Source organism: Hemiscyllium ocellatum, chromosome 37 (assembly GCF_020745735.1).
Source record: "Hemiscyllium ocellatum isolate sHemOce1 chromosome 37, sHemOce1.pat.X.cur, whole genome shotgun sequence".
Lineage (NCBI taxonomy): Eukaryota > Metazoa > Chordata > Chondrichthyes > Orectolobiformes > Hemiscylliidae > Hemiscyllium > Hemiscyllium ocellatum.
In genome coordinates this window covers 29,876,592-29,889,626 of record NC_083437.1, presented here as the reverse complement: position 1 = coordinate 29,889,626, position 13,035 = coordinate 29,876,592, and the positions used below count along the sequence as shown (strand labels likewise).

The 13,035-nt window shown below is 40.7% G+C and overlaps 1 protein-coding gene across 3 annotated transcripts in view; it reads right to left on the bottom strand.

Moving 5' to 3' along the window:
* Nucleotides 1-13,035, bottom strand: part of camta1a (calmodulin binding transcription activator 1a) — a 1,231,004-nt gene that overhangs the window by 44,432 nt on the left and 1,173,537 nt on the right. For all 3 annotated transcript variants that reach the window (XM_060851985.1, XM_060851988.1, XM_060851987.1), the window contains 5 exons: nt 7,915-8,063; nt 6,801-6,991; nt 4,814-4,892; nt 3,200-3,518; nt 712-1,250 (listed from right to left, as the gene is read on the bottom strand). In XM_060851985.1, coding sequence (XP_060707968.1) covers nt 712-1,250; nt 3,200-3,518; nt 4,814-4,892; nt 6,801-6,991; nt 7,915-8,063 — 1,277 coding nt within the window. The remainder of the gene's footprint in view (nt 1-711; nt 1,251-3,199; nt 3,519-4,813; nt 4,893-6,800; nt 6,992-7,914; nt 8,064-13,035) is intronic.

Genomic DNA, 13,035 nt, shown 5'->3' with positions numbered 1-13,035 from the left:
AAGTGCTAATTTAAGGTTTCAGAATTCAGATGAGGAAAGGACCTTTGCATTAACAACTCAGTTGTTGAAAAATCTTTTAGAACATTCTTCCAAAAATGTAGCGAACAAAAATTAATGATCAATGCTACATTTTATGATATCCTGCATCTTGAGACCTAACGTAAACAGTATAAAAATCAGTCACAAACAAATCCTGTTATGTGTACACCACAGGACAACAGATTAACCCTTATCCTCCATTTTTTTCCTGAGAGTTCTGACTCACATGACTTTGCTTGTAACCTTCCTTGGTTGAACAACCATTATTGAGGTATTGGCCAAGTTAATAAGATTATCTACCATGACAAGTACCTCACTACATATTTGATCCTGTCGCCCATGCACATGCACACTTTTCATCACCTGTACATGGGCGAGAAACGGGAGTTGGCAGTCTGAATGATAATATTTCCCTCTAAGGCTTAGCCACTCAGGTCAGCATTAGCACCATGTCAGTAAGTGGGCCAGCCAAAATCAACCAACTCAACACAGACCAGCGCATGAAACAGAAGCTACTCCTAGTTTGAGCCCAATTTGCTGAAGAATAGCTCTGATAGCAACCACAGTAAGAGTCAGCATTTGGGCTTGACACAGGCAAGAAAAATGAAGATGAAGTTATCTAAATATTTCATATCCATTACAATTGAAAGTTCCTTATACTGTGTTTCATACCTGCAAATCATCCATATGCTGGAAACATTCCTCATTCTCCTTGTATGATAGTAGCTCTGCATCCATCATCTCCCTTTCTGATAACATTAGAACACTGATGTCTTGCTTCTGTTGTATCCTATGAGCAATGGACCCAGCGTTGAGACCCGAGACCTTCCTTATCACTACAGGCTGGCCCGTTGTAGTCTGCGCTGCCACACTGACATAAATCTCCTTCTGGCTCCACTTTGGATTGGTCTGATTTCCAACATTCCTGCATCCAGTGGTAAGGAGCAAAGGGAATTCTGAGGTATGTTGAGAAGATTCCCTGGGACTATTCCTCTCTTTTTTGGAATCAATTGCATCAGGAGGTGTTTGCTTCGGGCTGGAGCTCAGTTTAGCTGTGATCTTTTGCTCCAGATTTAGTGGTGGAGGAGATGATTTGTCTTGCCTGGATTGGAAGTGTTCTGTATTTAGCTTGTGTTTCTTGGAAGCTGGGAGGTCCTTTTGGCTGTCATTACCATGGCAGTGCAAGGATTCCGATCTCGGTCGCCTGAGATCTGATACAAGAAAGAGTCTTGTATTTATTTACTTCCTACCATATCTTTTAGAGACTTACCTCAAACGTGTTTCACATTAAATTAAAAATGCATACAGCACAGATTAAGGCCATTCAGTCTAGCATGAAAGAGCTGTCTAATTAATGCTAGCTCCCTGATCTTTCCTCATATGCCATGAGTCATTGAATCATAGAATCCCTGCAGTGTGGAAACAGGCCACTCGGCCCATCAAGTCCACATCAACCCTCTGACAAGAATCCCACCCAGACCTACCCCCTTACCCTATCCCTGCCACCCTGCATTTCCCTTACCTAATCAACTGAGCCTGTACATCCCTGGACATTAAGGATAATTTAGCATCGCCAATCCACCTAACCCACACATTTCTGGACTGTGGGAGAAAACCAGAGAACCAGCAGGAACCCTATACAGACACACGGAGAATATAAACTTCACACAGGCAGTTATCTAAGGGTGGAATCGAAACAGAGTCCCTGGCGCTGTGAGACAGCACTGCTAAATGAACTATTTATCTTTTATGTATTTATCCAATTCCTTTTTGCAAGTTTTTATTGAAGCCGCTTCCAACATCCTTTCATCAAGTATATCCCAGATAATTAGTTTAAGAGCAATGACTGTTGCTATGGCTACATTCTTTACCCATTGGATATGAATCAAAAATTGAAAATTATGAACTGAAAGAAAAGCCATGCTACGATGTAAAAGGATATCAATAGGATCCATATTGAACACTTGGAATATGGGACTCAAATGAACATACCATCTGGAGCAGGGTATTGAGTTTCTCAAGTCTGTCTCATTATAGATGAGATTAAGGCTGATCATAACCCAAAGTAGATTTGGTTTTCAAAGATGGTTGTCTCACAAATGCCTCTGATGGATGTATTGTTTTGATGTGAGCCTGGCAACCCAGAGCCCAAATCCCACTATTTTACCAATTGCGCTATAAGATTGAGATGTTAATTGATTACTAGAATATGGATCAAACGCTCTGATGCCTCCAATACTCACACAGGTGACCTTCAACCATGTATCTCATTCCCTACTATGCAACAGAATATTCATTGGGGCACGTCAATTGATGTTCATTTGACTGCTACCCTGAGTTGAGATTCAGCTAATGTACCACGGGACAGGGACTAAATGTGTATCTTTCTAGTCTGTGTGCTGATTGGCAGATTCGAGAATATTCCTAATCAATGATCTCAACCTCAGTTTTCTCAAAGTGAGCCACATAGAGAATTCTTACACTTCCAACAGGGACAGAAAAGGAGGAAACTCCTCAAGTCAAAAAGAAACAGAACAATACCGAGTCCACTACCTCAGACATAGAAGAGTGGTAACACAGATACTGCAGGGAAAATATTCACAACCTCAAACTAGAGGTTTCAATCTAGTCCAGGCTGAGGCCATGGGCTGTGCTAGTTGTTTCTACATGATTCTACATGAAGTGAAATTGCAACTTTGTCCAGGCAAAAAAAATCTAAATTACTCAGAAATATTAAAGAATGATTAATGTTGGGAATAGAAAAATGTCACAGTGGCAGGTAAAGAATACCTTCAGAGACTGAGACACATCATTGAAGCAGAATTGAGGGATTATTTCTCTGTTACCAAACAGTACTATGGGCGTTTGATGGGAGAATGAAGAGGAAACTTATTCTGTGTCTAACATGTGCTGACCTTCCCCTGGACATGTTTCATGAGACATAATGAACACAGATGTGCTCTTTATCAGATTTTTACTGATAACACCTAGGAGCTTTGGTGCTGATGCTGGGTTCTTGAAATAGAATTGCTTCTTTCCCTGGCACTTTTGCTGTGACTTAAGCACGTACAAAATTTACTAATGATAGGAAAAAGGACAGAGGACCACAGATACACAAATTGGTGATTGCCAAATAAGTGTCGAAATGAATAAAATGCACCTGTGGTAGGAGATGTGCTGACATTCTTCGGGGATTCCTGGTTGCTGTTACTGCCATTGTTCCACTGTCCAATCCAGCCATCATTTCCTGCCTTTGCATTAGGAGAGCAAACCACTGCGGGTGTTTGGGGAAGACTGGGAAGCTGTGACTCATCCTCCCTCTGTAAATCTTCCAGATACTCTGCTAGTTTCACATGCCCTCGTGAGCGGGCGATTGTCAGGGGCAAACGACCCAGTGAATCAGGGATGGAGAGAGCTCGGTGGTCCCACTTGTACAGTACAACAGCTGCTTCTGTATGTCCCAGTGCACAAGCCCACATCTGGTTAAAAATAAAAGACCAATTATTTCATCTGTTCACATCCTTCCTGGCAAAGCAATTAACTAACAGTAAAAATTAGAATTAGCTCTTACTTGCAGCAGCAATTATCTCCTGTGTTGACAAGCTGGTACTTTCCTTCTCAGAGGTCATGGAAACACTTGATATAAATGCAAGTTTTTCCTGTCTTTAATGAGCTCTAATGCAACACAATGTGGAGACATTAGCTGCTTTCACAGAGTATGTGAATTTTTCCCTGCTTCCATTTCCCTAACACACAGTCAGCTATACATTTGCAGAAGTGATGACATAATGGTATTGTCACTGAACTACTAGAGGGCCAGACTAATAAACTACAGGCATGGGTTCAAATTCAACCACAACAGCTTATAGAATTTGAATTCAATTAACTAACAGAAAAATAATTAAATAAATTAATAAAGATTAATTTAACAATCTGCAAGTTCAAGCTAGTCTCAGTTATACTGTCAATAAACTATCACTGGTTACCTTAAAAACCTTCAGATTCACTACCTGGTTCCTTTCAGGAAGGAAATCTGTCAACCTTATGTGGTCTGGCCTACATGTGACTCTAGATTGTGGACTCTTACCCACCCTCTGAAATGGCCTTTGAGCATAGTTAGGGCCAGTCGACGAATGCTGGCTTTGCCAGTGATAGCCACATCCCAGTAAATCTGGCAGGACTTGCTGTATCAGAAACTGCCATGTTTTATTTCTCGTATTGCCTGACAATTTTACATGCAGCTCACAGACAGCAGCTACACAAATTCTGCATTTGCAGTATCAGTGCACTGGTGACAAGGGAACCAACAATACCTTGCATTTATATAGCACTTTTATTATAAAACATTTCATGGCATTTCACAGGAATGATATTGGATGAAATTTGACACCGAGCCACATACGATATTAGGACAGGTGCTTGGTCAATGAGATAGGTTTTAAGGAGAGTTATAAAGGAGAAAAGAGAGGCAGAATTCAGAACCAAGATAAGTTAAGGGATGGTCATCAATGGTGAGGCTGAAGGAAATCAGGGGTGAGCAAGAGACCAGGATTGGAGGAACGCAGAGATCCAAAAGTGAAGGAGGGTATTGAAACAGGGAAAGGAGATGCATGGAAGAATTTAAACATAAGAATGAGAATTTTAAACTTGACACTTCTTGGCTTGGGAGCTAATGTAGAGCAGCAACCGTGCAAATCCAACGGTATTATTTTCAAATACAAAGTCTATTAAGCATCTCCACATTCTTTCTAAGTAGAGGTGACATGTGACTTACCAGGGGTGTGCAGGAGAAATGATCAACATTTAATGGATCTACCTCCAGTTCCAGGTCAATACTATCTGCATGTTTTGCACTGTGAAAGGACAGACAGAGACTGTTAATGGACAGAGAGAGACTGTTAACAAAGGAGTTTCCCATTATGAGCCAGCTTATTGGCAAGTTATTAGTGAGGGTTTATGAAGTATTCCTTTCTAAAACATTCTTCCCAGATTTTTCAAATAAAGAAGGAGTGAAGATAAACCAATTTCCAGATGGGTGACTCCTCTCTCTTTCCTCTGATCTCCCACCTCTCTGTCAACTACCTATCTCTCTATTCAATGCAACAATGATCTTTGCTTTTCTGAGCTTTACGTCCCCACACACCCTTCACCCTCACTGTGGCTAAATAGGTCCCCAGCTTTCTTCCTTTTGGACTCAAAAAGATGGAATTTCTTCATGAGAAATGCTCCAAACATGCTTCAATTGACCCATCCCTGCCTAAGTGCTTCAATAATGGTTGTACACAGAGATCTTATTACAGCAACAATCAATGAGTGATAATCTGCAGGTTTGATCATCATTATGCAAATTTCCTGATCACCAGGTTGGTAGAGTATTACCAAGTGGAAGTAAAACCACTTCACTTAGTTGCAATAACATCCCTGTTCAGAAAACTGCCTATTATTGTACTCTCAAGCTAAGCCCTCAAATCACTACCCATGGAGTTGAAACAAAATAGAACAGCCAAAGCACCACAGAATTGTTAAATACAGAAGTCCATGCAGTCCATTGTGCCTGCTCTCTGACGGAGCATTATGACTTAATGCCATTCTCCTGTCTTTACCCTATAACTCCACACACTGATTCTATTCAAATAGTCAATGTGCCTCCATCACACTACCAGGAAATGCATTCCACACTCCAGTAAAATCACTCTTTTACCATTTATGTGCCTAAAGAAGATTTTAAGATTCTCTTCATGTTAGCTGCCAGTCTGTTTTCATAATCCCTCTTTGCTTCACTTATTTGCTTTTTCGTCTCTGTTCTGAAATTTTCATATTCAACTTGGTTTTCAATTGTATTTTCAAAATATTACTTGTCATAAGCACAGGTTTTCTTCTTTTTCATAATTCCTATCTTGTTTTTTTAGCTAGGAAGCTCTGACTTTGTTCGCCTGCCTGTTCTTTTTTAAAAAGAATACATCTTGACTGAGTCCAAACCATCTCTTCTTTGAAAGTAGCCCATAGTTGAACAATAGATTTTCTCACAAACTTTTGACACCAGTCTTTCCTGCTCAGTTCCATTCTTGCCCCATTGGAATCAGCTCCCTCTCACAGTTAATCATTCTTATTCATGACTATTCATGTTTCCTTTCCATTGTCACCTATCATACAATGACCACTGTCCATATGTTCTCCCATTGACACTTGACCTATTTGGCTCACCTTGTTCCCAAGAACCAGGTCTACCGATGCTTATTGCTACTGAATGTTGTCCTGAACCCCATCTAGGAAGGCTTGCAACTTTTTGCCCCTCCCTATGATTTACTTGCAGATTTGTTCCTCTATATATTTCCCACTAGATTGTGGCTAATGGATTACACTGGGTAGTATAACTGCACCTTTTTTTATTCCCAAACATTACCAAATCTGTCCTCAAGGCTCGTTTTACAGCACTGCAGTGCTTTCAAATAATTTTGTCACCTATCTTCCTTTCCTATCTTTTCTGAACATGTAGAGTCCTGGAATATTTACATCTAGTCCTATTCTACCTTGAGCTGGATCACTGTCATTGCCGTACATCTTAATTCCAAATGGCAATCTGTACCTGTAACCCATCAATCTTACTTACTCCTTGAATTCATATTAATTCACAGTATTGATACAACATTCGATCACACGTCACCCACTTGATTTTTATCGCTACTGCCCTTGTTTACAATGGAAGCACATGTGCCCCTTACCTCACTGAAGTGGATCACTGGAGCCCGGTCATTGCTTACCGCCATTTGATGAGTGTCTGGATCAGTGTGGCATAGCCCTGGGCAGCTGCCAGGTGCAGGAGAGTCATTCCTCGAAAAGTCTTGGAATGGATGAGGTGTTTGGATTTGACCCAGCAGGCGCGACTCATCATCTTCTCACACACCAACACCACACGGTTCTCAAAGGAGCAGCTGGCCACTCTGGATGCACACTGCAAATGGGTGAGGGAACACATACTGAGACCAGTCCTCTCACAGCACACAATGCTAGGATCAGAGGGACGACATGTCTTTCATGCAGCAGGTTTAACTTCTCAGGGCAGAGAGAGGCCACCCTGTCAAAACCTTATATCCCACTTTAACTCTGAGATGAGCTTCTCACAAGACATCTACTGCAGTCCAAAGGCCCAGCTACTTCTACCTCTGCAACATTACCTGATTCTTGTCTTGCTTGGGTACCCTGCTCTGAAATCCTACTGTTACCTCCAGACTTGATGATTCACCTGGTTGTCCTGCTACTTTCCACTCTTGGTAAACTTGAGCCTATGAGCTATGTCCATGTTCTAATTTGCAACATGTTCTTTTCATCCATCAGCTTTAGGTTGATGTTTCAGTGTTGTACTGACGGAATGACACAATGTCAGAAGTACTATCGTTTGAAGTAAATATTAAAATGAGAAATCTGTGCTCTCAAACAAATGAAAAAGTTTGTTGGAACAATTACAAAGAACAGTAGGGTAGTTCTCAATGTTTCATGACCAATATTTATCGTCAACTAACACCTCTCTGGTCATTATTTAATGGGAGTTTGCTGTGCTCAAATTGCTGCTGCATTTTGAATATTATCACAGTGTTATAAAAGTACTTCATAAACTGTAGAGCACTTTGAGGCATGCTGAGATTGTAAAAGATGAAATATATGCACGTTCCTTCTTCTCTTTCTTTTTCCTGTAAATCTCAAATTGTACTGTTTTTCTAATAGCACATAGTGTAAGTAAGAAACTATCAGGAGTTCCCTTAGTCACTTCCTCTCATTTTATGCTCACCTTCTTGCAAATGAAATGTATGAGCAGCCAAGGTTGCCTGAACACAAGTCCATTGGTTTGGCTCGTAAAGATTTCACAATATGTCATACCTGTGCCTGGCTGTTGCCACCTCCTCCTCCATTTCCTCCTCCTAATCCTCCCCCTCCAGTCTGCTGGTGGTGCTGGTGAGATCCCATCTCCGACATCCGCCTTTCCATCTGCTCCAGGCGCTCCAAGATGGACATCCTGAACTGGTTGTCTGGCAAAACAAGAGGAGGTAATGTTTGTCACAGTGCGATACCAGAATATGCTGGTTCAGTCAGACCACCTGTTGAGAAATCCAAGACTCTGACACATAAAATAACTGCTGGATTCCCTTTGGGATATGGTATCACCATGGATATATCACCGGGCTCCCTTTTATTCACTCAAAGGAGATGGGTGCTGCTGGCTGGGCCAGCAATTTTTGCATAACCCCAGTTGTCCTTGAGAAGCCAGTGGTGAGCTGCCTTCTTGAAGTGCTATGATTATTTGTTGTAGGTAGATTTACAATGCTGTTTGAGAGGGAATTCCAGGGTCTTGACCTGGGCTAGTATTCTGGAGACTTAAATATGAGACTGCAGTATTCGTAGAAGTCTGACAATTTAAATTTGATTCATTGATAAAATCTGGAATAAATGTGAGCAGTTACCATGGAGTTGTCATTAGTGTAAAAAAAAATTTCTGGCTCAATAAATTATGTGAAAATGAAAAAAATACTGCCTAATTCCAACCCTGTAACATCATCTGCCTTCATCTATCTCAGTTCCTTTCCCACTAAAGCTCTATTAGTACATTTCTTACCTTTTGGCATGGCTATTTTAAGGCACCCTTGGATGGTGTCTCTCACTCAATCCTCCTTAAATTTGATGACATCCATAGCCATGCTGCCCATGTCTTAGCTCATACCCTGTAACTTTCCTCTATCATTCCTGTGCATGCCCACCTACATTGGCTGCTAGTCAAATGCCATCTTGATTTTAAATTTAACCCTAATCCCTCCCTATCTCTCAGGTCTGCAGCCACAACCCTGAGATATCTGCACTCCTTGATTTCTGGCCTCTGTGTATCCTCAATCCACCAATGGTAGCCACATATTCAAACACATGGACCCAAGCTCTGGAATTATTTCCTTCACCTTCCTATTGTGGGATTTTCCCAGATGACCACTTCTGGTACATTGTGGTATTTGTCCTGGCTACCAATATGTGATACGGGCAAGGGCTGTTTGAGGTGGTTCACTGCGAACAGTTCTGCTTTGTCTTGGGCCTGTCTAGTGATAAGTGCTAGAGGATACACCACCATAGAATTTTGACAGAGGCCGCAATGTTCTGAGATAACAAGTAGGTTCACTGCATGACGACAGTAAGATACAACTACATTTGGTTAAGCAGAATTACTAAGACCTTAGGGAGCTGATACAGATACAATATGTCCCCTTGAAAGCGCCAATAGTTCAACTTGTTTTTTCATAGAAACAAATATTTTCTATATCTTATTATAAGAATCTTAATTTTAAAATAATTTCTTCATTTCCCAGACATTGTACAGGTAGCTCAGTTGGGTTCATAATTGAATAGAATCACTCTGAGGGGATCCGCTTGCTCCTGTGAAAATGAATATCAAAAGGCAGCCTTTAGGAAAGGATGAAGAGAAAATGGGAGGAAAATCAAATGCCAGGATAAAATTGTGGGAATGTTTCTCATGAATGCAAATTGTCAATGGTGACATGTTTTTAAGACTTTCTTTGAGGATTAAAATCTATATAAGAATAATTCCTTCCCCACCCCATTTCCCTCTCTGACTGTATGATAGTGTTGGATTGGGCTCCACCCACTGATTGTTGCCAAACACTGCAGTGTTGCTGCCTGCAGTACGTCCAGACTGCAGTAGATACTCTGAGGAGGGGGAGGCACGTAGCAGACCAGTTTAAGAATGAGATGCATCTATAAATTAACCACTTCCTTCCATACACCACTTGTTTTCTATCATGGGTTGTAGTCTGGAACTGTGAAGGAGGATACCTATCCAATTCTCCAGGAATTGAAGATTCATCTCTGGGACATCCTGTGAAGAAATCCCAGGGAGAGAAAGAGATCATGGGGCAGTTAACTAAAAAGCACTCTTGTCACATTTTCTGTGGGAGCATTCTCAGGCTTAAAATGATTAGAAATAGGAAGAACAAAAATGTTCTTTGACCGAGAGTCAAGAATCATTTGATCTGTCCATCTGATTTACAGCACCGGAGTGTGTTTCATTTTTGATTTGCCTTAGCACTTGGTGTTTCACAAAGATGAATGTATCAGCTGACCAATAGTGGAAGACAGGGAGGGAGGGAGATAGGCAGGCAGGTTCTTGTCAAAGCATATCGTGAAAGCTTCAAGAACATCCAATAAGAGTTGACAGGTGGAATTTGAAGCAATCTGCTCTTGGAGGCGGTGGGGTAAAGTTTTACACCTTGAGTCTTTTTATGACATTTTCTCAAATTCCAATCAGCTCTTTACTCCAGCTTATACCTGAGAACATAGAAACGTAAGCAGACTGTTTAATCACTTGAGCATGTTCCGTCATCTCGATGATCTGTGACCTAATGCTATCCAGTCATCTTTTCCCACTTCACTAATATGTACGATTTACAAAACACTGAAAATCTCAAGTTTAAAATTAACAGTTGATCTAGGTTCAACTGCTGTTTTTGAAGAGTTCTATATTTTGTCTACTTTTGTGTGTTATAGGATTTCCTAACTTCTCCCCTAAAGGCCTGGACTTAGTTTTTAAGCACATCTTTAAACCTAGACCCACAATTAATTTCTCTCTATCTACTTTATCAACTCCTCTGGGTTTGACCTTTAAGTCTACTTTGGGAAGCCTTCCACTGTTGAGAATTAACAAAAGGGCAATGCCCTCAAATCTAGAGTTTAGAATGGACTGGTGAGTTCAAACAGATTTCCCCTATAACTCTAAGTTCTGTCCAAGATATAGGATTTGATCAGAAATCTAACACAACCAGGAATTGCTGCAGAAGTGGCAGCAATTATGGAGAGGTACAGTTCTGAAGAAGGATTACTGGAATCAAACCTTAACTCTGTTTTCTCGCTACTGATGTGACCAAACTGGCTGAGTTTCTCCAGCAATTTCTGGTTTTGTTTCAGATTTTCAGCAACTGCAGTTCTTAGGTTTATGGGATAAACCTATCACCTGTCTCTTGTAGAAGTAGTATGTGACTTGAAGGACAATTTTAGTGAGGCTGCATCCCTGCTTGCTAAATTTGTGCTTTAAATTTCTGCCGTTTTGTTCTTACTTCTCTTTGAGGGATGGGAGATTTTCCTTGTTCTTGCTATTCCTGTATAAAGAGCTTCTTCAGTCTGAAAGTTTCACTCATGCTGAAGAGTTCCATCAAATGAAACAGAGGGTGTCCACTCAGCGTCTTGATCCTTTTCCAACATCAATACGATCTGTATTTTAATTCCATTGACATATCTTGATTCTGTTCCCTTAACATGCTTGCCTATTCAAAAGTCTCGTTCTGGTCACCCTGTGACAGGAAGGATATTATTAAGCCGAAGAGGATTCAGAAAAGATTTACCAGGATGTTTCCAGGAAAGGAGGATTTGAGTTATAAGGAGAGACTGGATAGGCTGCGACTTTTTTCACTGGAATGTAGACAGTTGAGGGGTGACCTTATAAAGGTTTATAAAATCATGAGGGTTATAGATAAGGTGAATGGCAGGTGTCTTTTCCCAAGATTGGGGGATTTAAAGACTAGGGATCATATTTTAAGGCGAGAGGAGAAAGATTTAAATGAGACTGGAGGTGCAATATTTTCACACAGAGGATGTTTCGTGTATGGAATGAACTCCCAGAAGAAGTGGTGGATATGGGTACAGTTACCACGTTTAAAAGGCAGGAATAAGAAATGTTTGAGGGATATGGGTCAAACACAGGCAGGTGCGATTAGTTTAGTTTAGGAGTATAGTTGGCATGGACTGATTGGACCGAAGGGTCTGTTTCCACGCTGTATCACTCTGTGACTAAATATTGCAGTTTTGAAATTTACCACTGAACCCCAGCTTCAACAATTGTTTGGGGGAGGCAGTTCTAGGTTTTCCATTAGCTATCGTGTAAAGATGTAGTTCCTGACATCACCCCTTTTAACTTTCAAGTTATGCCTTCTTGTTTTTGAATAGCACAGCAGAGGAAACAGTTTATTTGACCCCTGTATTGAATATTCCAACTAGATTAATTACTCTTTAACTTTCTAAACTCAAGGGAATAAAAACTTTGACTATATACCTGTGCTTATAATTTAACACGTGTAATCATTTTAAAGACTTTCCCTAGGAATGGTGGTACCTATTAAAGTGGCACCTATTTTTTCAGCTTAGTGGTAGATATCTATTGATGCTTTATCCAAAATTTGCTGTACTATATGCAGAGGAAACTGCCAGAGATAACAAGTCAAATAAGGAAGTATTTTTAAAAAATTAACTCATAGAATGTGGGTGTCACTGTGTCAACTGGCCTTTCTTGTCCCTAGTTGCCCTTGAGAAAGTAGTGGTGAGCTGCCTTCTTGAACTGCTACAGTCCACGTGCTGGAGGTACACTCGCAATGCGGTTAAGGAGGGAATTCTTGACTTGCCTTACAAGATTACATTTCCCAAATGTCCTTTATTATCCTAGTTATCATGAGGGCACCCCAGACAGTAAAGGGTCATGAGGCACAATACTTAAACAGGATGTCAATTGTTGGAAGTGGTTCAGAGGTTTACTAGACTGATGAGTGGGTTGCCTATAAGGAAGGGATAGATAGGCTAGGCCTGTATCCTCTAGTGTTTATTGGAGTCAAACGTGTTTTAACTGAAACAGAAGATCCTGAAGGGACATGACTGGTGAATGTTGAAAGCAGGTGTTCCCTTGTAGGAGAATCTAAACTAGGGGTCACAGTTTAAAAATAAGGGATGCCCATTTAAAACAGAGATGAGGAAACATTTCTTTTTCTCTTAGAGGATTGAGAGTCTTTGGAATTCCCTTCCTCAAAGGGCAATAGATGCAGAATCAATAAATATATTTAAGGCAGAAATAGATCCTTGATTAGCAAGGGGCATAGATTATTAGGAAGATACAGGAATGTAGAATTGATGTTAAAATCAGATCAGCCATGGCCTCATTGATTGATACAGCAGGTTGAAAAG